The following is a 27,145-nucleotide window of genomic DNA, read 5'->3' as shown; positions in this document are numbered from 1 at the left end:
TAGAAATGTTGTGGGCAGAACTGAAAAGGCATGTGCGAGCAACGAGGCCTACAAACCTGACTCAGTTACACCAGCTCTGTCAGAAGAAATGGGCCAAAATTCACCCAACTTATTGTGGGAAGCTTGTAGAAGGCTACGTAAACTTGTACGTAGGTGTACGTAAACTTCCGACTTCAACTGTACATTAAATGATTGATGAATCTCATGCTACACAAAGATACATAACATACATTTTTCTAAACTAATCCAATCATTTCGTTTTTTGCACCCGTTACTGAAATGGTTCTTCTAGTTTGTTCCTAACCCTGACAGTCATTATGAATGCAGGTGAATAATAATTTCAACTGTTGGATATCCGAACTCTGGCTGGATTCGAATAGGAATTACACATTACTTTGCAAGCTAGCATAGGATGGCAAAATTCTGGTAAATTGCCCAGGTTTTCCAGAAATCCCAGTTGGAAGATTCCTGGATATCCTTAAACAAGGATTTTTGGAAAATATGGGAATTTTGGAAAAGTTACCAGACTTTTGCAGCCCTATTTGCAGGCGCGCTGTCACCTGTAAACCCTGAGTTTCAGGCTGCTGTATTAGGGTAAAGCTAGGCCTCAAAATATGACCTCATAAGATATTTAATTTATTGTCATATAGTGTTTATTTATAATGATAACATTTGCCTAGGAACTCAGTTGGTGAAGGCCACAGGACTTTAAAATTTATGAATTCAACAACCATGTCTCTGTCACTAACAAATACAGTCATGGGTGGTTACTCTACATTTCACTCGAAAATGCAAGGCACACTGGGAAATTATATTGGAGGCTTGGCTTAGTGGGGGTGTTACTCAGAATATGATTATTTGTCAAACGGCAGTCAAGCATCGATCATCATGTCACCAGAATAAGCCCCTCGATATTTATTGAAAAGGAGCATCAAGCTCATCCCCGTGAACTTTCACCATCCTGTGAAGTACATCATCATTTATTTAATCTGTAGCCTAATGTCATGTTCAAAAAAACTAGGAACTCTGGGGAAAAAAACTATCTCCGACTGAGATTTTCTTTTTTAACAGTCATCCAACTCGGAATTCCAAGACGGAAACTTTTTCTAGAACTCTAGAACTTTCTGACCTGAAGATCACTGACGTCATGATTTGACCTTGTTTCTTTCCGAGTTCCCAGTTGTCTTGAAAGCACCATCACCGCATGCTTTTCTAAATCGTAGTGGGAGGTCCACAAACCATATCATCGTGTGACTCTAAGTTTACTTCGATATGTTGGTTATTATATCAATATTTGTGCATAAAAACATTTTTCTACCACCATTTCTTGCATAATAAATTTTACTGACACAAAAAGATCCCACTACGTCGAACAAACAAATTATTCTGCATTTATACAATTCTACAGAAACTTCCTGTTTCCATCACAGCTGTCTTGATTTTGTTTTATACTATGACTTTACACTCATAAAAACTGTGGAAGGAAATGTGGTTAATGAGGCTGAGTCTTCAGAGATAACCTCTCTGGCTGAGTTGTGTAAACCAGGGAAATTCCTATTGTTGGCAGATGTACCAGCAGGCCTCAGACGTCCTTAGGCATTTAATGTGCAAGTCTTGGCTACACAAGATACGGCCTGGGGAGCTCAGACAGAATATACAGACCCCAAATACAAAAAAAGAAGGAAAAAAACTTGAAAATATAAACTGTCATTCCATCTGGCTCCAAAAGGGCATAGTAGTGTAAATGGTTAAATGCTGTCCCCTCTACCCCTATCATCTATCATATACTTTTGAAACAATCACAGACTGTGTGAACGTAAACATTGTAAAAGTAATAAAAGCTTGGACATGAAACATCTTCTTGAACATTTAGACTAGCTTTGTGTACATGGCAGACGAACTGAGCAAGTTCAAGCTTGTGCTCTCATGAACTGTTTAATAAATCTTACACTGAAGGATGAAAACACTTAACAGACTGATTAACCGCTGACAGTTTTATGGCAAAATTACTATTGTTGCACTTTGAGCACTCATCATTAGTTGAATCAATGATAAGGTGCAATCGTTTATACTTTTACCACACGTCTTGTGTCTGTTTCTTCCCTTTGATTTGGTCCCACTCTATCACCATGCCACTGCAGAGCAACAAGCAGACACCCAAATATCCCATGACAAAAACAGTCATATGACTAGCCTAGCCTATATCATATCTCAGCAATGTACAGTATGGGAAATCTGAAGGTCCCAAACACAAGGGGGGAAATTACACAATCATAAGGAAGCCTAGGAGCATTGAAAATAATATATTTTGCCAAAATGATTTAAAATAATTCACGTTTCGCCAACCAAGTATGATCCAACTCACCTGTGTTGGCCGTGATCTTATCCCAGGCAGCATACAGTACGCCTACTCCCGCTCGGTTGGAACTACAGCATCGTAAACTGGTAAGAAACAGTTTTTTCAGCTATCATTAACATGATAGGCATATTCCAATTGTGTTTTGACCAAGGATATTAGATATTTGGAACACCCTCTCTTTATAAATTGTCGTAATTAACTCAGTGACGCAATTTAATAATTAGCAGGCGACATAAAACAGTCTTTTAGGTCGCAAAAGATGAATATGCCCATAGGCTACCTCTAGCCTACACAGTAGCCTAAACACTCAAATAAGTAGCAAAGCAACCTTCAAGATGAGAACAACCTTCATTAATTTGTGGTGTCGAATGACAATGACGCCATGTAGAGATAAACTTATTTTCTTTCTTTTTTTTTTATCCAGTGAAATATCTAAGAAATGCAAGGAATGTCTTTTGTTGGGCTTCCTATATTGATCAGCCTACTCAAGAGGCCACTTGGTGTCCTCTCTTTGTGGGTCTTTGGCCGAACACTAAAGCCTGATCCCATAGATGGGTCTCGACCGTCCACTTCTGTTGAGAAAGGGGTGACAGAATACCCCAGCTTGCTCAGATGATCTTCTCTGGACATGCGGCTGCAGAGAGGGGCTTTGACTATTGCAGAGTCTGTATCCAGGCTTGCAAGGTAGACGTTCTATGAGCTGGCAGTTATTACCTCCCTCACTCCCATCTTCCCTTCTTCCCTCCCTCCCTCACTCATTCAAACCGTACACAGCAACTCTCCAAGATTGACAGACATACAGTCATAGAATTAGGAACTTGGAATAATAATAATTTAATAGGATCTACAGTATATGCATACAGTCCACCTTTCTCCTTAGAAAATGTTTGTCATCAAAGCATCATGTAATCTATCTTCCCATGAAAGCAAATCAATCGCATTTATTTTAAATTAGGCAATCTGGTGGATAAAAAGTGGGAAAACGATACGAAATTGTTGCCTGCATCACACTCGGTTGGCTAAATCAGCTTTAAGCAAGAAACATTCACCACCAACAGTGTAATAACACGCTGACTGGAGAGGGGCTTAAACCATGCCAAAACACTGCAACAACTCAAACAATGGTCAAATGTCCTCATTCTTTGTGTGCCATGGCATGACAGCACAAGCTTTTAGTTCTATCAGGTTTAGACATCTATTTAGCATTAAGATGTTGAAATAGTTTACTTGAACATTTGTTTTAAATTAATGCCAATAATCTTTATGTAAAGAAAGCAATCTTTCACGGTGAACTCAACGTTTTGTGATGTTAAGGTGTCCAGGTTTGTCCAGGTATTTGTAGTACCGTGGTGATAGCTGACTATTTCCTCATTGTTTTTGAGGTTGATCATTTACTTCAGGTCAGGTGAGAGTGTTTTCAGTAATCAATAACAAAGCCCATTCTCAAACGTCAGGTACAAAGTTGGCACCTCTATGGACGTGTAAGACATGAGAAAAGATACCTTCAATGAGGACAAAGAAGTTCTTATCAGGTGACACACTGTCATTATAACCCTGATGAGACCTATAGGGAGTTTGTGTGTGGTGTGTGTGTGTGTGTGTGTGTGTGTGTGTGTGTGTGTGTGTGTGTGTGTGTGTGTGTGTGTGTGTGTGTGTGTGTGTGTGTGTGTGTGTGTGTGTGTGTGTGTGTGTGTGTGTGTGTGTGTGTGTGTGTGTGTGTGTGTGTGTGTGTGTGGTGGTGTGTGTGTGTGTGTGTATTTGAAGTATCTTTAAAATACTTTTTCTGTGTATTTGAGCATTTTCAAATACACAGCCCAAAACAAATACTTTATTTGAGCATTTGAATGGTTATTTGTAAACCCATATAGTCTGCCAATTTGTATTTGACAGTATGTTCAAATACTTATTTCAAATACTATTTTCGAAAACCTGGGTTAAATGCTTCGGAGTGTATTTGAGTCAGTGTATTTGAATTTTTCAAATACTTTCCAAGTGTATTTCAAAAACATTAACATATTCAACTACTTGTCTTTTCAATAAAATATATCTGAATACTTACTTTTGAATGTATGTGAATGTACATAAGATATTTGAAATAGTATTTGAACCCAGGTCTGGTGTGGTGCATCTTTACTTGTATGTACATGTGCACATGTGCGTGTAGAACTATGCCAGCTGAACCTTTTGAATTCACTCCACTTGTTAGCCTTTCAAAGGGCAATCTATACGACCTCAGCCTCGGGTCACCCCATTCTTCCTCATGTTATTTCAGCAACACAGACCGATCTAAAGCAGTTGTAACTTCATCTCTGGACATATTCTTTCACAAAAGGTGTGTTTGTTTACAAAAACCTGCAAACGTGACACTTACCCAGTCGGCGGGTACAAAGCCCCAGTCGTGTGAGTCGAGTGATCGCGGCACAGGGAGTGAAAGATGAAAGCTGGACTGAGGCTAGGGCTCTGCGCACATGTCGGGATGATGCTCTCACCGGCCTCATCGGCTTTCATTAGACAGGTGGAAGAGTCAGCTGTAGAGAGGTCTGGGGGGGGGGGGGGGGGGGGGGGGGTTAACCCAGACCGGTGTTGGTCTAAACTTATTTTTTGGGGGTTTGATGCCACTTTGATATGTACACTCCACATGAGCAGCCCAGACTGTGAGTGGCGCAGGGCGATGAGCAGGGACTTGTCGGAAGCTTTATGGGATGCAGCGTTTGTTTATTAATCACTGGGTTCTGTGATGTGTCTCTCATCACTCCTACAGGTATAATTAAGCTTTAAAGGGCATGGGAGGCTTGATGTGTCTGAGATTCATTTTGTTTTATCTCCACGTCTCTTTTGAAGTCAGTGGTGCAGCTTGAGTGCGTTGTGTGTAGTGTGTAGTGTGTGTGTGTGGAGGGGAGACTACTCAGCTGGGGTTGCCATGTTACATGTTCTTCAAAATGTATGCAGCAAGCTTTTTACACGACAGCTTACATAACTTACTTAGCCTCAATTCATTCATTGAATTGAAAAGATTGACAGTTCAAAAACCGTCAGTTCATCAATGGCCAGAATGGGGAATAATTGTTCCCATGACATCCTTGATTTCCATCAGACAGCTGTGACAGACTGTTTCCCAGTCAAAGCTTCTGACAAACGTTGGGGGGAAAAAACCAACGCCTCGTCATCAGAACCTGTGCAGCTTGACTGTCGTTGCCCAATTGACCCAATCGAAAGGTCAAGCGAATTGGAAGATACATCACAGGACATGTTTGAATTTCACAAGTTCCTCGTCACTTCATCTCGTCTACTATTGATTTACGGCGTCAAGCGGGAGATGTTGAGTGGGACATCAGAGAAGAATGTAAACACACTGCACGTCACGGGCCTTGATCTTCCATTTCACCTTTCCACCTTAATTAAGGACCGGTCCTCTGCCGAACTGAAGGGTGACATATCTTTTTCTCTAATATATATTTTTCAAGATTTTTTCAGATTTAGGATAGCTTTGTAGATAGAGGAGAGAGAGAACTTGTGTGGCGAAGCAGGGGATCAAACCAATGTCTACAGGATCTCGAAGGTGGCAGCACTACCACTAGACCAGCCCCCAGCACGATTCTCTTTCTTTTTTGGAATACACTTCAAACAGAAGTTATCATCTTTGTCAGAGGACACCAGAAAAAAGTCCAATCTGGTCAAGTGCTAGAGCTACATATAGCCTTGCTAGCTAGCGTTTCAGGACGCAGAACCAATGGGAGAACGAATGGTGGCTGGCTACGCAAGCTAAAATTAATTCTACAAGTTACTGGGGTACATGGTATAAAATAAGTGATGTCTCATGAGTGAAACCAGGTAACTTTAAATAGTAAAAAAGGTACATTTGCTTCATTTTGGTTGTGTTCCATGTGCTTGATCAAGCTGTCATAGAGCTGGAGCTGGGGGAGGTGTGAAGAGATGAGAAGCTCACCTGTTTACTTTGGCAAGGAAGATAGAGCAGGCAAACAGCCAATGAGCTGTCATCTCTCCAATTCGATCACACAGTAATGTCCCTTCACATGTGAGTGAGTGAGCGAACACAAAACCTTACAGAAAATGTTATCTGACACTGCACATAATAACAGTATAGTGGGCATTCMTATTCTGAACGTAGTCTGAACGTTTCAGGAACAGTCGAGTTCAAGGATGTCAATGTATCTATGTCAATGAGGCGAAAGGCTAATCCAATTGAACATTTCGTAAGCCTAGAATGGACCCCAGCCATGTTCTCAAACATAGAGTTGCTTTATTAATTCCTACATTTAGCCTTTAGCGCCATAGTGGCATATTAGCGTGACATCTTCTTGAATTTTTAGTGAGGAAGCTTTGTTGATGCTAGGGGCATATCCTAACACCTGACCAGTAATCAGAATGACATTAAGAAGTCTATTGTAGCTAGACAGTTACATGACTGAAATACTCACTAAATTGGAACACAAGTACAGATTGCAGTAAGTCCTGCTGAGATTGAAAGATGTCTGCCCTATTTTGGACACCGTTAAGGAGGAACAAATTGCAGACAGTATACATTGTAGATCAAAGACATTTAATGACATAATGTATGTGCAACTGACTGGAGATCGAACTCGAGTTTTGGATTTGACTAATGATCATGTTAGCCTACTGAGCTAAAGCCTAGGCATTAGCTTGGGGAGCTAGCACAAGTTATCAGGTGTCGTTAACTGACCAATGAACTTCAACCTTCTTTGATGTGACCAAAGCGGTATAAACCAGGTTTGCGAGAATAAAACAAGACTATATTATCATTATATTGCCAACTCATGTCCTGTTCACAAACTGAATTCAAAGTGGTGCACTACATATTAGACTGAGTGTACAACACATTAAGGACACCTTCCTAATATTGACTTCCCCTTTTTTGTTCCTTCAGAACAGCCGCAATTAATCGGGGCATGGACTCTACAAGGTGTCCAAAGCATTCCACAGGGATGCTGACCCATGTTGACTCCAATGCTTCCCACAGGTGTGTCAAGTTGGCTGGTGGACCATTCTTGACACACACGGGAAACGGTTGAGCGGGAAAAACCCAGCAGCGTTGCAGTTCTTGACACACTCAAACCGGTGCGCCTGGCACCTACTACCATACTCTGTTCAAAGGCACTTAAATCTTTTGTTTTGCCCATTCATCCTCTGAATGGCACACACACAATCCATGTCTCAATTGTCTCAAGGCTTTAATAACCTCTTCTCGCCTTCCTCTACACTGATTGAAGTGGATTTAACAAGTGACATCMATAAGGGATCATAGCGTTCACCTCGATTCACCTGGTCAGTCTATGTCATGGAAAGAGCAGGTGTCCTTAATATTTTGTACACTCAGTGTAGATTTAACAGTATGACTTCCATTTGTCTCTGACACAGGCCGATACATCCTATGTCTGTATGCGTGTATTACTCATTCAAACCAAGAGCTTTGTTTTTGCAATGTTAACAGCCTGCAACAGAGAAAATCAAACTATCCTGCCTCCTAGTCGCCAAGCCGACGTTTCAAAGTCTTCGTCACGGACCTGATGAATGCACCATGAGAAATACAATTATGAGGTGACCGTCAAACGTTCCAACCCTCACTGATCCACCCTTTGTTACAGAAGAATCCCTTAACCAGAGAGTGATTTGTACTGACCTCATATTCATAGATACACATTTGTGACACATTCACAACATGTCCAAAAACAGAGAAGAATGAAGAAACCACTCAGGTTCCATGAAAATAAACCGCGACAGGGCGGTGTAGTGCGGTCCCTGAGACTGAACTGTTCTTCACAAACAGTTTTTTGGGGGTTTCTTCAGTGTTCTATGCAGCCTGGAGTGGTGTGTTCCTTGCCACAGATAAAGCAATAACAAGACTTGTATCAGCTTTTTGGGAAAAGTCTTGTTTTGTGGCTCACATTCGTATCAGATTTCTAAGTGCAAAGTGCCATAAACTTTGAATTGTGTAATGAGGGGAATGATCTAGAATAGGGTTCTCTAACCCAGTTCCTGGAGCGCTACCCTCCTGTAGGTTTCCGCTCCAACCCCAGCTGTAACTAGCCTGATTCAGCTTATCAACCAGCTAATTATTAGAATCAAGTGCGCTAGATCAAGGTTGGAGCGAAAAGGATGGTAGCTCTGCAAGAACAGGTTTCGAGGTTTCTAGAAGTTTCTAGACATCCTTTTTTGAGAACATAACAGATCTCTAGACAAGTCATCATATCTAGGCCTCATTTCACCACAAACCGGCTGAGGTTCGTAGGTAATCATTAATCACATGATAGAAGGGGGAAAAAAGGTGTGATCAGACAGATAACGGAAACGCAAACACAACGCGCTGTACCTTTGGCGCATTGAAAAATAAGTAAATATGTGTTGCTACTTTACCTTTCATCACTGTTTGAAATTACAACAAGAGGCCAAAAGACTGCTTGCATTTGGCACAACCTCAACATGCTTTGAAGTATTAAAGCTGTGGTGAATGACTTGCCTCCTGAATGTTTAAGCAGCATGTGTCATTTAGACTGTGGGGGTTTTATGTTTTTTTTTTTTGATGGGCTTGGCTTTTGACAATCCAACCATTTWGATTTTTTTGAGTGAGGGAAATGTTTGGGAGAGGTTAATCCTGTGTACTGTATTGGCACGAAAGTGTAACCAATGCCAAAATATATTGTCATGTATAATGGGAAATGTGGTAGCATTGAGTTCACTTGTGGTGGCACTGGCAACAAAGGTACACCTGCCACAAAAACACCTTTTACCTAAAGACATTTGGGTTTTCGTGTAAGCACAGAAGACCAGAAAACACAAAACATTAAAGTAATGTGCCGTGATCTGTCAGTCTATTTGAAAATGTACATCTAACCACAAACCTCAAGTGCCTTCTTAAAAGTGCACCGTCGTTGTTGTTTTGAGCAGTTCAGAAATCCTGTGTTTTGTTGTTGAATTATTTTTTGACTGGCACAAGAACATCTCTACCATGTTGTAAGCTCTCATCACCTGAACATGTATTCATACAAGCAAGGTAGAGGAGACAGCGGGGTCCTGTACTGCAGACGCGGAAAGTCCCCAATTATGTGGTAATTCTAGAGAGTGGTTGGGATATTTATTCTTATTGCCCAAAGAACTTGGCATTTACGAGACTCACCACAAAACACATTCCACCAAGCACAGCACAGGCAAACTTGAGGCTCCCTCACTCCCTCACTCACTCAGATGAAATAGCTACTGATTTATGGTGTATTTTGAAGGAAGTCTCCGGGCTTAGTTTTTAATTCTGCCGCTTTTTAAAATTAAATCAGTTAATTACCTTTTCTTTGAGGAGTGGTTGGCAATATTAACGAGTATGCTAATAAACTACAACAAACAACCTGCAGTATTTTCACCTCACACCTCCACCCTTCAATATGCCCCCCTTAGGTAGGGTGTGAAAACCAAAGATGTACATATAGATAATTGGATCTCGATGGTGAAAACATTGCTGTAAATTACATGATCTCTAAATGGTCATTTACTTTTGCGTAAGACAATTTACATTTTTATTGATTACATATTTCATGTATTTTCCAATTGCTTTAACGCTTATTTACAAAGTCACTCCATAACTAAGAACAGGGAAAGTCCTGTTCACTGTGCTCACAATGTTTTTTTAGGATTGGACCAATGGACCTCAGTGCTAAAGGTGTAATTTGAATCATTTCTATGTGCCATGTATGTAATCAGCATGCAGTCAGGGATAAGTACAAAACCCCTGTATGGAAGTTTCAATGCCTTTCAGACACAGCAGGGTTGGTCAGATTTTCTCGAATAATTCCTTCCTAAAGCACCATTTAAGGCCATTATGTGAGTCTATTTTTGGCCACAGTGATGGATTCTGCTCAATTATTGTCCATTATGGAGAGAGATGGCCTAACATGCGTGACAGGAATTACTGGTAACGGCTGTGACATCCACTGTGAAATCCACTTTGCACATTTAGCTCAGCTCATCAACAAGTTTGTATTTCTAATTCACTTATGTGTGYAATGGCTGGTGGTTGCTTTCATGTTGTCTTCTTCCATTGTCATATTAGGTATCKGTACAGATGTGGGATCTTAATTTGACCAGTTTCGTCTCAGGAGTAAAATAATCCTGCAGCAGGAGGATTGGACTATAAAAAAAAAGGTGTTCATTTCTAACATTTCTTCATTTGTTTTGATAGGCTAAAGTAGACTATAGTTTTTGGTGTGAGATGTAGTGAGAGAAAGAGAGCTGCAGGTTTTCAATGAATTTATGTAAATCACAAGGCTCGTTTTTTTCTGCGACAACAGATACTACACCTGTAGTTTATCAATTCATTGGTAAATGCTCCACATACTCAACATAGTTGTACCTATAATGAATAGGTACACATCACGTATAGCCTACCAACTCTCCTTATAGTCCAGGGTTATGTGAAAATATCATAAAAGCATGAAACTTGGTACAGTTTGGGGCATATATAATGCTATTTGCATAACCTGCAGTGGTACTTGTCTTATCAAGACTAATAGAACAGAAACAGGCAACAGAGGTTGAGTTAGTTCCTATAACTCTTCTCCTGGCACTAGGGGACTGCAGTGGATGTCGTCTTGCCAGGGTTCAGTCACAGCAGTCAGCACAAACTGAAGCTAATTGAGAAGGAAAAGTGGAAACAAGTTCTACCAGAGGGCCTGAGAACAACCCCGAGAGCCACCAAGGCCCCCGCCAGAGATGAATCAAAATGGTCGATCAATAACTTCTCAAGTGCTAATAAGCGCTGGCACATTTGGTGATATGTGAGCCTGTTCGTCATTTCAACTGCGCAAAGAGTTATGGGAAATCCATTGTTAGGTCCAAAGTATGACGTAATGTAGCACTTAGTAAATGAAGGAAAACCAAAAGCCCTCTGTGATTTGTATTTCATTTACAAAGGACAAGTCTAATCATTAGGAGCTCCATCTCTTCGAAACACATAGGAAATGCTATAATGATGGCCATGTTTTTTTATAGCCGACTTAGTCAGCAATGAGCCAACGACACAGGAGATTACAGCAAATAGTATAGCTTTTCTGTCTTCCATMTTTGATTGGTTCCTTCTCAGATAACCAGGGGATGGATTCCTATTCACCATAAGGTGATTAAAGTCATATTAGGAAACCGTTATGGGGGAGTCGTAAAATTATTTGATTTCTGTCCTCTCCACTGTCTCCTATCAAAGTGATTGGTCTACTAGGTCATCTGCAGTGTTTGACATAATTGTTAATTAGCCATTATGGCCTGGCCTCTCTCCCCCAGAAATGTAATCTCTGACCAATTATTAATTTAAAAACAATGCCTTATATCACAGTGTGATGTATGGGTACAGACATTTTTTATTACCACAGACTGACACAGTGGCCTGAAATGGTGATATATTTACACTCCAGTCTAGACATTACATTACATATTGATTGCAATATGAAAATTAAATCATAATATGGCAAAAACTGCAAGTCATTCCCTGTATTCCTTCACTCATGCTGCCAAACATACCATCGTAAAACTGACCATCCTACCGATCCTTGACTTTGGCGATGTCATTTCCAAAATAGCCCCCAACACTCTACTCAGCAAACTGGATGTAGTCTATCACAGTGCCATCCGTTTTGTCACCAAAGCCCCATATACTACCCACCACTGCGACCTGTATGCTCTCGTTGGCTGGCCCTCACAACATATCCGTCGCCAAAGCCCAGCCTCATCTCAGCTCACTGGTCACCATAGCAACAGCCACCCGTAGCACGCGCTCCAGCAGGTATATTGCACTGGTCATCCCCAAAGCCAACACTTCCTTTGGGCGCCTTTCCTTCCAGTCCTCTGCTGCCAATGACCGGAACGAATTGCAAAAATCTCTGAAGCTGGAGTCTTGTATCTCCCTCTCTAACTTTAAGCATCAGCTGTCAGAGCAGCTTAACGATCACTGTACCTGTACACAGCCAATCTGTAAATAGCACACCCAACTACCTCATCCACATGTTATTACTTACCGTCTTGCTCTTTTTCACCCCAGTATCTCTACTTGCACATCATCTGCACATCTATCACTCCAGTATTAATGCAATTATTAATGCAATTGTAATTATTTCGCCTCTATGGCCTATTTATTGCCTGCCTCCCTACTCTTCTACATTTGCACACACTGTACATAGATTCTTCTATTGTGTTATTGTCTGTACGTTTGTTTATGTGTAACTGTAACTGTGTTGTTTGTGTCGCACTGCTTTGCTTTATCTTGGCCAGGTCGCAGTTGTAAATGAGAACTAGCCCACCTAGTTAAATAAAGGTGAAATAAAACACACAAAAAATAAAAGTATATATAAATATACAAGTATTTTATAAAGAAATATATTTCAAGTGTCAACTTTCAATTTCCCTGCATATTAAATAGTTCGGTCCAGCTATACTCATCAGATATAACACTGTTCAATGCCTTGTCCATCCAAGTAAGCACAAGGCTTATGTTTTATTAAAGAGAGACCCAGTTTATAGAGAGGAAAATGGAGGTTGCAAAAAGGCTGTGTGACCATGTGGGATACACACTAGTGATATGGGTCAAGTCCAAGGTCAAAATATGTGAAAAGGAGAAGACTGCTCCCTTTAGAGAGGCAATTCGCATTGACAACACTAAAATTAAAAGTTGATATCAAAATCATGGGTCACCTGACTTTAATCAGCAACGATGTAAAACAAATTGTATCAAACTGATTATTTAACAGTGGTATATGAGAGATATGAGGCATCTGGGCATGTTACTAATCAAATCATGTTGATACCCTGCATGTCTTTTTCAGCATAGATCAATTGTGGGCTTATTCTTTTCACATTCAAGTTGTCGTTGGCTCACACAGTTTGCAAAGGGATACAGCAAAGGGCTCTCTTTCAACTCTTTACCACTATAGACCACCTTYTTTTAACGTTTTTTTCAGTCGTCAGCTTTTTGCACGACAAGGTGAGTTTTTCTTTTCAAAATACCACAGATCAGGTAAAGAGATTGTTGGGGGAAGAAAGTGAAATAAAAGGCTCTTTAACGTGGTATTTATAAAGAAAAAGACAAACAGTGTCCCTGTTGAAAATAAAAGTTTGGAAATGTTCCGAAATCCATTCTGATGACAGTTGGAAGAATGCAGAGCTTTATGAAGGACTTGAGCCCCATCTTTGCCATATCTTTTAACCATGATTATTTACTTAAAAACACAAGCGAGGGCCCTAGTCTGGCATTGTGGACGGCAGTCCTTTGATAGGGGCTCTAGGCTTGAATTCTTAACTAATAATTTGTTCCACGCCTTTGTCTGAGGCATTAACGGCAGTGGTCTGCGTTTTTCTTGCTCTAATCTCAAGAATGTGCCAGCCTCTTGAGAAGCGTAGGGCTTCCCTCCTCTCCCTGAGCGGGCTCCTGGTTTTGTTTTCTTAGAGGGCTCCCCAGATTGACAAGCCTCATCGTTGGGCCCTCTCCTCAGCCATCTGTTTTCACTGATTCTGTCCCAGCACATCAAAGTCAATCAGAGCCTGCAAAGCATTTTAAAAGACACACACCAACCCCACAGTGTGTGAGAAATAAGGCTAACTTTCATCAACCCCACAGAAAAAGATTGTTAGGAACTCATTTATGTTTGTGTGTACGATTTTCCATGTTGGAGAGATCCTGAGAGAGATTCCTTAGCTCACAGTATAGGTATGAGCAGCTAAACTTTGTTCATCTCCAGCTCTGACGACAGCTCGGTGAGTAAATCCGTCCCAACATATACCATAGACTTAGATAGACATCGCATCAATATATCTGTCCCATTATGCTGTCTTTGAGGCCATTTCCATTTTGAAGTAGTCCATTTTCTTATTCTACTAACTGAAAGGCTGCATACAAACAAACTGAAAAGGTGCATACTGCCACCTAGAGTGTGTTGTTTGAACAGGTATATACCCTCCTGGTGACCTGGATGGAATGATGTGATCCTTCCTTAACCCATAGGAAATCCCACCCAGCTGACTACTTCARAATTGTGAAAATCATCAATGGCGCTGCACATGCTAAAACAGGCTTTTCGGCATTAGAGTCCTCTATTTATCTCTATGACATAGACTGAACTGTTTTGGTAATGTATTCAGTGACATCTCTTGACAATGAAGGAATCACCTGTAGTGAAGACAGAAGTCAGWTCAATGACGTTTTTGTAGGAAAATCATATTTTTATTTAGGCCAAAAGAAAAACATGGCTATATATAGTGACATGAAAGATGAATCCTAGTTGACTAATGGGAGTGGCTGGGGGTATTGTACCACAAGACTTTATTAGCCCGCTGTGCGAAAGCAGAGGAATTAGCACGGGGAGCTAACTCAAGTCTTCAAGGTTACTTAGGCGAGCGTAGTTCACCGAACCACGTCTGTGTGAASCAGTGTTTTTTACGGTCTCTGGTGTGAACCCATTAAGTATCATAGCAGAAATATTAGATTCTGTTGATACAATACATCGATTGATCTTTCGTCATGGAATAAACAGCATTTTATGATGTGTGAATGTGATGATTGGAAAACAGATGTTCTATTCAAGTTCAAACCCTAAAGGTAGCTCGACAGTTAGGGCTCAACAACAACAAAACCCAAACATTACTATTATTATCATCATGCTATTACAGCCCTAATAAAAACAATGTATTAAAAGCATGACCATTTTAGGTAGTCAAATCTGGGTAGCCTGGTTCAGACACGTAAAACATTCTCAATTTCCATCCAGTAACCTATAGGCTACGTATATGTAGAAGACAACGGAAATGCCATTAAACCATTACAAAATATATTCCAGTSTTTTCTAGCAGGTTAACAGCACAAGGCAAATAGACTTATTCTCAGTCCAATCGGTGATTCACTTAACCAAGGAACTTGTTGGGGGTGGATGGGGAGGAAAACTATTATTCAATTATTAAAGTATTCTAATTCCTAATTCTATGGGGCAGATCATGATGAAGGATTTGGATTTTACTCGTTGTATGGGTCTTGTTTTCGATTCCTGTCGATCATGAAATCATTTTTGCAACAATCGTAGCAACTGTTCTTTCCTGACAACCTTTCAGACGCATGCATATTTAGCTAGTCCTTTAGCTAGCTWTTTTGATCTGTAAATGTAACAATGTTACAATGCAGCGAAGCAGCAAGCTTGCCGACTAACAAGTCTCAGTTGGGCATCTTTCAGCTAGCTGAGTGGCATAGTAACATGTGATCTGACTGAGAAACATRTTTTTGAACATAATAAAGTGCATTTGGGGTCCAACTATGAGAGACATTTATTTGTCTATCATAAAGCAACAAACCAGATGCATGTCCCATTTTGCTAAATACTTTTTGTCCGTGTGCACATTTCCACATCAAATGTTAGATTTTAAAAGTCTTTATATTAATGCAAAGATACTAAATTAGGCTATGTGAATACAAGTTCTTTAAAAAAAAAACTTTGTCTTATTTATTCATTCTAAAATAGATGCAAACTTCACTATCACAGTTCAAGAGGGGTTTCTCTCATTAAACAGGGCTTGAACTCAAAAGCAACCAGTGGCAAGTTAGCGATCACCACAATTGCTCTTCAAGACCATATCATATAAAACGTACTGTTTCGGAATTTGTCACTGTGTGACCCTGTGAAGACAAGATGGTGCAGAATAGCCTCCACAGACACCCACTGCAAAATAAACCACGTGAAAGGAACTGTGAAACAGAAAGGTCCTCATTGTCCCCAGTCACACAATGGACCAGAGGAGAAACAGTATGTGCTAGGTAGCCAAARAAATCWATCAATCAATTACATTTATTTTACAGTAGTCAGTTGGGAACTAGTTCAACAACACTTCTGAACTAGGAAGTCTCATTGTGAAATCAAATCTGCATTTTGGTGCTTAGCCTATTTAATTTTTCACTTGTTGTTTGATATTTTGCSGTTGTCTGCCGTTGTCTGCCTCTCCAGCCCAGAAATTGGGTTTGGTGGAATCCCCGGCCAGGAGACTGATGGTGGATGAATGGAGTTGGGTCAAGTCGAGGTCTATTCACAAGGGAGACTCCAAGCAGCCCTGTGTGATCTGCAGGGAGGAGTTTCGCCTACAGACTCAGGTATTCCTCCATCCACAATACCTGGTGTTTATCCTCAGTCAGTCAGTCAGAGGACCCTTTTTGAACGTTTTCAACGTTCCTCACCCTCCCCTAGGGCACGACTCCCCAACACCGTCTTACCCCTCCCTCTGCGTTCTTGTATTTTCTAAGTCTTGTGTAGGACAACTGGTACAAATTTCCCATACTGCCTTATGGAACTCAAACTCGATGATGTAGCAATCAGTGTGTTACTGTGAGGGTCGTTCAGTCTTTTACACCTTTCTGATCCCCTTTTAAGATGCCAATCTCCTGAAGAATGCGGGGTAGAATAGACGGCCTTACAAAGCACAGTTTCCATAGATGCACGTGTAAATATTAATTTGACTCGAGGGAAAAAATGTTAATTATAGCCTACTAACAAGGGAAAGGGACAAATGTGAATCTTTGTGGATTTGTTGATCTGTTTGACAAAAACATGTTAAATGTGTTTGTTATTAGTGAAACTACAATTATTGGAAATTGTATTTTATTAAGACGTTTAGCCATTTTTGCAGGCCTAAATCATTTCCATTTCCTTCATTCAAACAACATCAGTTATTGCTGATTATGATTTCAGATATTTAACACTTTACTAACACCAAACACAGACCATACAGACCACAGATCATCCTTCCGAGGCCTCCAACTGCTTTTAAATGCATGTAAAACTAAATGTATGCTCTTCAACCGATTGCTGCCTGTACCCTCCCGCCCGACTAGCATCACTACTCTGGACGGTTCTGACTTAGAATATGTGGACAACTACAAATACCTAGGTGTCTGGTTAGGAGTAAACTCTCCTTCCAGACTCACGTTAAGCCTCTCCAATCCAAAATGAAATCTAGAATTGGCTTCCTATTTCGCAACAAAGCCTCCTTCACTCATGCTGCCAAACATACCCTCGTAAAACTGACTATCCTACCAATTGTTGACTTCAGCAATGTCATTTACAAAATAGCCTCCAACACTCTACTCAGAAAATTGTATGCAGTCTATCACAGTGCCATCCGCTTTGTCACCAAAGCCCCATATACTACCCACCACTGCGACCTGTATGCTTTCGTTGGCTGGTCCTCACTACACATTCGTCGCCAAACCCACTGGCTCCAGGTAATCTATAAGTCTTTGCTAGGTAAAGCCATAGCAACACCCACCTGTAGCACGCACTCCAGGAGGTATATTTCACTGCTCATTCCCAAAGCCAAAACTTACTTTGGCCGCCTTTCCTTCCAGTTCTCTGCTGCTAATGACTGGAAACGAATTGCAAAAATCACTGAAGCTGGATTCTTACATCCCTCTCTCTAACTTTAAGCACCAGCTGTCAGAGCAGCTCACAGATCACTGCACCTGTACATAGCCCATCTGTAAATAGCCCATCCAACTACCTCATCCCCATACTGTATTTATTTATCTTGCTCTTTTGCACCCCAGTATCTCTATTCTCTACTTGCACATCATCATCTGCACATCTGTCATTCTAGTGTTAATGCTAAATTGTAATTATTTCGCCTCTATGGCCTATTTGCCTTACCTCCCTACTCTTCTACATTTGCACACACTGTACATAGATTTTTCTATTGTGTTATTGACTGTACGTTTGTTTATGTGTAACTCTGTGTTGTTTTGTCGCACTGCTTTGCTTTATCTTGGCCAGGTAACAGGTGTAAATGAGAAATTGTTCTCAACTGGCCTAACTGGTTAAATAAAGGTGAAATAATAAATAAAATAAAAATACCATGTAAAAACAGTACCATGTAAAAACATTCAGAAGTGGCTCAAAAACGGTCTCTCGGTTTCCCAGTCCTCCATATTCAGCCTCTCTCTGTGAAGCTTGTAGCCTGTGGGGTAAAGCAGACTTTGCTTGCAAGAGCTAAAATTCACTCCAGTCTAATGGCTTGTCGAGCTCCTAGATATAGATTGTGCACTGCAGGGGGCCCTTTCACTGGTGATGGAGTATGTTGGTTGGGCCAAAAACAATGGGAAATCAATATGGCTCCCCCTGCCCTGCAGAGCTTTGAGTACACTGGTTTGTGTGTGCCAATCACCATAGCTGGGGCTGCTGTCTCCTTGTGAGTGCAGACGACAAAAGAGTCTGTGGGAGGTGGAGGAGAGGAGACTGCAGCCCCAGGTCCCAGCCCTCCCAGCATGGGGTTGCTGACTCCCACTGGCTCCTGAGCAAATAGTACACCACAAACACACGTTATGTTCTTCTATCCTCATGGGGACCTCACATTTATTTTTATTCAAAATCCTATTTTCCATAACCTCAACCTTAAACCCTAAACCTAATTCTAAGACTAATTGTAACCCTAAGCTTAAAATAGTCTTTGTCCTCATGGGGATGTGGGGACTTTTGGATAGAAGACCCACACACACACACACCTCTCACAGGACTCACCAAAAACACTTAAGAGATGTTGAAAACCAATACATACACACCAGCATACCCAGGAGGCTCTGCATGCCACAATCATTTCCAAACGACAAGTCATTCAGTGAAATGCCAAGGGAATTTCAGACGTATAAGAGGGACCGATAAATAAAACATCTAGTTATAAGGCTAAAGCTGATTAATTAAAATATAACTATATTTATATAAGTGATTTATAATGCATAATTATACTGTATGTGTGTATAATATTCAATCAACACTAATAATGATATTCATATTGTGTCTAGGTTTTGCTCTCCTGCTCCCATGTGTTTCACAGAGCCTGTCTGCAGGCTTTTGAGAGGTTTTCAGGCAGGAAGTGCTGTCCTATGTGCAGGAAGGAGCAGTATGAGACCAGAGTGATCCACGATGGAGCTCGCCTCTTCAAAGAGAGGTGTGCCATCAGGTAAACATCTCCAGAGATTGGACTGCATGTTAACTGGAATCAGATGAAACCTCGGCATGGACTAAAAAGCATACTCAATGGAGATTCCCCACTGAGAATGATTTTTAATCCAAGACTAATTTTAGGCCTAATCTACGTCCAGGAAAACCAGACCTTATTGATCAAGTTACCATGTTCACCCTGTGTTAGGACTGTATCCTTGCTGTTTTACCTACTTAAATGTTTTTCATGTCGTCAATGATAGAATTCAAGCGTGTTGGCGTGGCTATGTTGTTCGGAAGTGGTACGGACATATGAGGAAAACAGTTCCCCCAAAAGACAAACAGCTACGACGAAGATTCTTTGAGACAAAGGTAATTTTAACAACTGTCATTTAGGAGTAGGGTTGAGGTCATTTCCTTTTCGATTCAGTCAATTCAGGAAGTAAACTGAAATTCTCAGAGATACATTTTTGGGGGGAATTTCAGTTGATTTCCTGAATGGAAAAGCAATTCAACCCAACCCTGATGAGGAGGGACTGATATGTGTATTATGTACACATTATTATTATTGTTATTATGAAAGATGTAAACATCAAACCCCTGTGAAGGTTCCACATCAAGTACAGTTGAAGTCTGGAGTTTACATACACCTTAGCCAAATACATTTAAACTCAGTTTTCCCTGTCTTAGGTCAGTTAGGATCACCACTTTATTTTAAGAATGTGAAATGTCAGAATAATAGTAGAGAGAATGATTTATTTCAGCTTTTATTTCTTTCATCACATTCCCAGTGGGTCAGAAGTTTACATACACTGAATTAGTATTTGGTAGCGTTGCCTTTCCATTGTTTAACTTGGGTCAAACATTTTGGGGAGCCTTCCACAAGCTTCCCACAATAAGTTGGGTGAATTTTGGCCCATTCCTCCTGACAGAGCTGGTGTAACTGAGTCAGGTTTGTAGGCCTCATTGCTCGCACACGCTTTTTCACTTCTGCCCACACATTTTCTATAGGATTGAGGTCAGGGCTTTGTGATGGCCACTCCAATACCTTGACTTTGATGTCCTTAAGCCATTTTGCCACAACTTTGGAAGTATGCTTGGGTCATTGTCCATTTGGAAGACCCATTTGCGACCAAGCTTTAACTTCCTGACTGATGTCTTGAGATGTTGCTTCAATATATCCACAATTCTCCATCCTCATGATGCCATCTATTTTCTGAAGTGCACCAGTCCCTCCTGCAGCAAAGCACCCCCACAACATGATGCTGCCACCCCCGTGCTTCACGGTTGGGATGGTGTTCTTCAGCTTGCAAGCCTCCCCCTTTTTCCTCCAGACATAACGATGGTCATTATGGCCAAACAGTTCTATTTTTGTTTCATCAGACCAGAGGACATTTCTCCAAAAAGTATGATCTTTGTCCCCATGTGCAGTTGCAAACCGTAGTCTGGCATTTTTATGGCGGTTTTGGAGCAGTGGCTTCTTCCTTGCTGAGCAGCCTTTCAGGTTATGTCGATATAGGACTCGTTTTACTGTGGATATAGATACTTTTGTACCTGTTTCCTCCAGCATCTTTACAAGGTCCTTTGCTGTTGTTCTGGAATTTATTTGCACTTTTCGCACCAAAGTACGTTCATCTCTAGGAGACAGAACACGTCTCCTTCCTGAGCAGTATGACAGCTGCGTGGTCCCACGGTGTTTATACTTACATACTATTGTTTGTACAAATGAACGTGGTACCTTCAGGCGTTTGGAAATTGCTCACAAGGATGAACCAGACTTGTGGAGGTCTACAATTTTTTTCTCTGAGGCCTTGGCTGATTTCTTTCGTTTTTTCCCATGATGTCAAGCAAAGAGGCACTGAGTTTGAAGGAAGACCTTGAAATACATCCACAGGTACACCTCCAATTGACTCAAATTATGTCAATTAGCCTATCAGAAACGTCTAAAGCCATGACATAATTTTCTAGAATTTTCCAAGCTGTTTAAAGGCACAGTCAACTTAGTGTATGTTAACTTCTGACCCACTGGAATTGTGATACAGTGAGTTATAAGGGAAATAATCTGTCAAAACAATTGTTGGAAAAATGACTTGTGTCCTCACAAAGTAGATGTCCTAACCGACTTGCCAAATGTAGTTTAACAAGAAATTTGTGAAGTGGTTGAAAAACGAGTTTTAATGACTCCAACATAAGTGTATGTAAACTTCTGACTTCAACTGTAGTACCTCTACTTACTATATACTGAACAATGCCATGTCGGGTCAAAACATGTGCTCTTATCTGGTGAGTTGGTCCACTGGTGACTACCGGGTCACATTGCCGAGGCTTTCCCCACTCCTATAAGCTTTTGTCCCAAATGCCACCCTTTTCCCCATAGTGCACTGCTTTTGACCAGAGGTAATAGGGTGCCATTTGGGATGCAAATCTCCATTCTTCCTGAAACTCACCCTGCCAGACATTCCTCACCTATTTAGCAGTGGTGGACTTTAGGTTGCCGTGATTGACGGACCGACAGCAGGTCTGATCCCAGGTCAGTGTGGAGTGGACACGGGCATCGGTGGAGGTGCAGGGTAGGGGAACTCAACTCTCTAAGCAGCTTCAGAGGGCCTTTGATGCCATGTGAATCATACACTGTTTGTAAACTAATTACGGAGAGTGTGTGTTTTGGTCAAACAGTCTGGACATTCCAGGGTCAACACAAAAGCAAGGGCCCACTGTGTGTTTGTCTGTGTGCTTGCACCCCCCTCTCGGAAAGAGGGGGTTGAGGGAGGGTGCATATTTGTGGCAGGTTCCCTGGTTGTCATTTGCACTGGCTTTCTTCACTGTCCCACTTAAGAACTAAAATATTCCACAGGATTTGACTTTGATCTGAGGACAGAATACACATTATAAAGGGGTTAGTTCTTTCAGCTTTGGCTGGCTGTTGGTGGGTTCCAGCAACTGGATGGGGGCCTATCGACACGAAGGCCTCTGCCTTCTCTAGTCTGTGGCTCCCTGGAAAAGGATAGATTGCCACCTAGTGAGACTGAAATCTCCCCCTCCATGGTGCTTACTTACCTCTGACTGTAGTGGCGATTTGCAGAGACACGGCTGAATAGTAAACACACTTGAGAAGCACATATACTGATTTTACTGGTATATTTATCGTGTGAGCCTTGGGATGTCTAACAAAATGCAGCCTGTTCCCTATATAGTGCACTGCTTTTGCATTGGGCTCTGGTCAAAAGTAGTGCACTGTATGGGAATAGGGTTCCATTTGGGACTCGTCCTTGGTTAGGGGTCCATTCCATCACTAGCCTTTCTGATAGCTAATTAAAGAGAGGCCACTCATGTCTCTCTCTAGAGCTCTCTGTAATCAATCAGAGTGCTTCAGTGGGTTCAGAGAGACCGATATTACGAGTGACACCTTGATTACGCCCAACTTGTAATGTGCTCAGAGAGGTCAATGTCCTACCCACAATCCCCTTCTCTCATCCTCCATCACCTATAAACACTGCTTTAGCATTTCACGTAAACACGAGCAGCAATTTTATTGGTCTAATTAACTCTGTTGGAAAACATTAGCCCCATCCTGGTGACGGCCACGTCAAGGATGGGGATTGTCGGCTCGGAGGAATCTGGGACAGAGTAGGACTTCCTCCATCACACAGAGACAAGTTGGGTCCCAATGGCATCCTATTCTCTATGTAGTGCACTACTTTTGACAAGAGCCCTRTGGGCCCTGGTCAAAAGTATTGCACTACTTCGGGAATATGGTGTAATTTGGGAGTGTCAACATGTCTGTCATCCTCACGGTAAAGCCGCAGTTGCCCCAAGGCAGCAAAGCCTTTAAGATATTCTAGTTTTCAGTCTTATCAGGTGATTCCGATGACCAGCTTTCCATTTTTAGCTTTTTGAGGTCCGACCCTAAGTCAACACATTAAGGAGGATAACTGCTGACATCAAGATGGATTGCGGTGAGACAACGCCATTCCCTCCCCCATTCCTTTGTTCCCCTTGCTCTGTCCCTTTTCCTGTCCTCTGCAGTGAGACAAGGCAAAGTTCACCAGGGCCCATGTTGTTTGCCTTCGCTGTGGAAAAGTCAGCCCATAAAACCTCATCTGAATGGCTAACAGTTGTTTAATTAGTGATAAAAGCCCAGCAATAAAGTACTTGGGATGTCACTGTGACAGGAGCGAGCTCGGTGAGGAAGCCTGAGGGATGGCTTGTGTGTGTGTGCACGTTTCCCAGCACCAGCTATCTTTTCACTGGTTTCCATACATTTTCCTTGTAAGTCTGAGACGTGTCGGTATCGATCTGGCCTGTTAAACAACTTGACTTTGTCAGCAGGCTTCAAGCATTACAATATAGCACCAATTATATCTGATAGAGAAACAGAACTCTATTTGGTGTCCAATTGAACGATGCCCCTTTGTGTAACTATATTGTTTCCAATTAGTTGCAGGAGTTGAATGACAGCTTTGTCCAATACTGTCATACGGACGTAGAGGCTTTCCTGAACGATATCGACCAGTCGGTGTCATCGAGCAGAAGAGTGTTCCATCAGTTTGAGAGAGAGCACGTCTCGGAGCCGCAGGAAGACGACTGGCAGAAAATACAGGAAAAGGTTTGGAATAGGGTTGCAAAATTCCTGTAACTTTCCCAACATTCCCAGGTTTTCCGGAAATCTCTACGCAGGATTTCTGGACAACCTGAACATTTTGGGAAAGTTACCGGAATTGTGCAACCCTACTGTGGAAAAACTCACCATACAAATACCACGGTGCACTATCAAAAAGACTCTCATGAAGTCCTAATCCTGGTCTAATTCTCCCTGTAGCCATGCCATTCATTCAACATGCTAATGCTTGTCCAGGAGAGGCTGTGCTGCAGCTGCTACACAAAGTCAAATCTCCTAGAAATGATCATTCACTTGTTTCCAAATGAATGAAGGAAATAATCCTCTGTGTTTACAAGAAAACAGAGCCAGTCTAATAATGCACGCCAGGCCTTTCATCGCCCCGTCTGAGCCATCTGTACTGTGGTTCAAATTGAAAAGAGATCTAGATTTGCTGTTCCATAGGCTCTGTTGTACAGTATATAGGGCTTTTCAATGCCAGCCAATGGAGTTTCCCACAATCCCAAAGGAGGTGGAAAAGGGTGTTTTTAAAATATTTTTTATCTCGTGTTAAAAGGTTGTGCGCAGGGCAACAGGTGTTGCTCAACCTCGACTCGTACAGAGAGAATCAAACAGTGAACTCACAGCGTGTTTATCGCACACCGTGCACCTTCCTGGTGAAGGTAAACACCATAAATGTCGCAAAGCTCATTATCAAGCGTTTAAGCCTTGAGCGCGTTGACCGTTTTCTGAATAAAAGGAAGGAAGTTAATTATTGGTGGAGCTGCAGTAGATACCTGCCCCACAACGGCATCTCAGAGACACACGGCCAAACAATCAAGCTTGTGTGACACGCTAAACCAGATAATGTCCATTGAACTTAAGATAAAGGGGTGTGTATGGAAGCTATTGTGAGAGAAGATAGCCATTATAAATGTCTGGTAGCAGGGTTGGGATAAATTCCCTTTAAATTCAGTCAACATTCTATTCAACATTCTCCTAGAGGCATTGAGGAAAAATGGAATTTCAGTGTCCTTCCTGAAATGGAATTGACCCCAACCCTATGTGGTAGTGTGGCGGTATTTTATTGACGGCTTTTATTTTGGAATACTGGTCCATCCCTACAGCCCTGTCTGTCTCCACTGTCACAGGTCATCCAGAGAGATACACGGGACTGTCCCATCTGTCTCACCGCTCTGTGCAGCGCCAGACTAGAGACGGAGACAGGGAGGACACTCGCCCAACACCACAGCAACAGACGCACTGTGCTCCTGTCCTGCTCACACCTCTTCCACCAGCCCTGCCTGGAAGCCTTCGAAGCCTTCTGTGTGGAGGGCCGACCTACATGTCCTTTGTGCAGGTCTCCCTACCACAAAATACTGGTCTGACCTCAGAATAGTTGATATATAACTTCATAATAGGAAAGATAGTTGGATGTAAGTAAAACATATACACTCCCCTACATATTTATTTGGACAATGAAGCGGAAACTTTTAATTTGGCTCTATACGCCAGTATTTTGAATAAGATCAAATATCTTATTTTAGTGTATCTATATACATGTTTCACTGTTTAGAAATTGAAGTACTTTGTGTCTAGTCCCCCCATTTGAAGGTGTCATAAGTATTTGGACAAATTCAATTAGTGTATTAAAATGTCAAAAGTTTAGTATTTGGTCGCATATTTCTAGAACGCAATGACTACAAATTTGTTTCAGATTATGTTATGCCCAATAAATTAATGGTAAATAATGGAATGTTATTTTGGAGTCACTTTTATTGTAAATAAGAATAGAATGTTTCTGAACACTTCTACATTAATGTGGATGCTACCATGATTACGGATAATTATGAATTAATCGTAAATAATGAGAAAGTTAGATGCATATAGTGGCTTCGCATAGTATTCAGATCCCTTGACTTTCAAAATGTTGTTAGGTTACAGCCTTATTCTAAAATGGATTAAATAAATAAAAGATCCTCAGCAATCTACACACAATTTAGCTCAGGTGCATCTTGGTTTCCATTGATCATCCTTGAGATGTTTCTACAACTTTATTGGAGTCCACCTGTGGTAAAATCAATTGACTGGACATGATTTGGAAAGACACACACCTGTCTATAAAGGTCCCACAAATGACAGTGCATGTCAGAGCAAAAATCAAGCCATGAGGTCAAAGGAATAGTCCGTAGGGCTCTGAGACAGGATTGTGTTGATTGGGACAGCTCTGAGGAAGGGTACCAAAACATTTCTGCAGCATCGATGGTTCCCAAGAACACAGTGGCCTCCATTTTTAAATGGAAAAAGGAGAAGGGCCTTGGTCAGGGAGATGACCAAGAACCCAATGTTCACTCTGACAGAGCTCCTCCTCTGTGGGGATGGGAGAACCTTCCAGGACAACCGTCGCTGCAGCACTCCACCAATCAGGCCTTTATCGTAGACTGGCCAGATGGAAGCCACTCCTCAGTAAAAGGCACATGACAGCCCGCTTGGAGTTTGCCAAAATCACCTAAAGACACTCAGACCATGAGAAACAAGATTCTCTGGTCTGATGAATGCCTGAATGCCAAGTGTCACGTATAGAGAACCTGGCACCATCCCTAGGGTGAAGCATGGTGGTGGCAGTATCATGCTGTGGGGATGTCTTTCAGCAGCAGGGACTGGGAGACTAGTCAGGAACGAGGCAAAGTACAAAGAGATCCTTGAAGAAAACCTGCTTCAGAGTGCTTAGGACCTCAGACTGGGGTGAAGGTTCACCTTCCAACAGGACAACGATCCTAAGCACACAGCCAAGACAACACAGTAGTAGCTTTGGGACAAGTCCCTGAATGTCATTGAGTGGCCTAGCCAGAGACTGGACTTGAACCCGATCTAACATCTCTGGAGAGACCTGAAAATAGATGGGGAGCGTTGCTGCACATCCAACCTGACAGAGCTTGAGAGGATCTGCAGAGAAGACTCTGCTGTAATTGCTGCCAAAGGTGCTTCAACAAAGTACTGAGTAAAGGTTCTGAAAACGTTTGTAAATGTGATAGTTTACATTTTTGCTAACTTATAAAAAATAAACTTTTTGCTTTGTCATTATGGAGTATTGTGCGTAGATTGATGGGGGAAAAAACAATATAATCAATTTTAGAATAAGGCTGTAACGTATCAAAATGTGGAAAACGTCAAGGGATCTGAATACTTTCGGAAGGCACTGTAGATATACTCTAG

The 27,145-nt window shown here is 41.5% G+C and overlaps 1 protein-coding gene across 1 annotated transcript; it reads left to right on the top strand.

The window, feature by feature from the left end:
- Window positions 1-16,357: 16,357 nt before the first annotated feature.
- Window positions 16,358-25,706, top strand: LOC111973570 (RING finger protein 32). The gene is made up of 5 exons (XM_024000948.2): window positions 16,358-16,496; window positions 19,194-19,351; window positions 19,596-19,704; window positions 23,771-23,938; window positions 25,081-25,706. The coding sequence occupies exons 1-5, from the start codon at window positions 16,395-16,397 to the stop codon at window positions 25,315-25,317; spliced, it is 774 nt and encodes a 257-aa protein (XP_023856716.2). The 5' UTR covers window positions 16,358-16,394; the 3' UTR covers window positions 25,318-25,706.
- Window positions 25,707-27,145: the final 1,439 nt, after the last annotated feature.

Source organism: Salvelinus sp. IW2-2015, linkage group LG14 (assembly GCF_002910315.2).
Source record: "Salvelinus sp. IW2-2015 linkage group LG14, ASM291031v2, whole genome shotgun sequence".
Lineage (NCBI taxonomy): Eukaryota > Metazoa > Chordata > Actinopteri > Salmoniformes > Salmonidae > Salvelinus > Salvelinus sp. IW2-2015.
Note: the sequence above shows the minus strand (reverse complement) of the source record. Positions and strands in the feature narration are given on the sequence as shown.

Excerpts from the sequence above, each read along its gene's own strand:
- LOC111973570 (XM_024000948.2), top strand. The coding sequence starts at position 16,395 with ATGGTGGATGAATGGAGTTGGGTCAAGTCGAGGTCTATTCACAAGGGA. Across the intron at positions 16,497-19,193 it reads AGTTTCGCCTACAGACTCAG|GTTTTGCTCTCCTGCTCCCA; the intron begins GTATTCCTCCAT and ends TATTGTGTCTAG. Across the intron at positions 23,939-25,080 it reads GGCAGAAAATACAGGAAAAG|GTCATCCAGAGAGATACACG; the intron begins GTTTGGAATAGG and ends CCACTGTCACAG.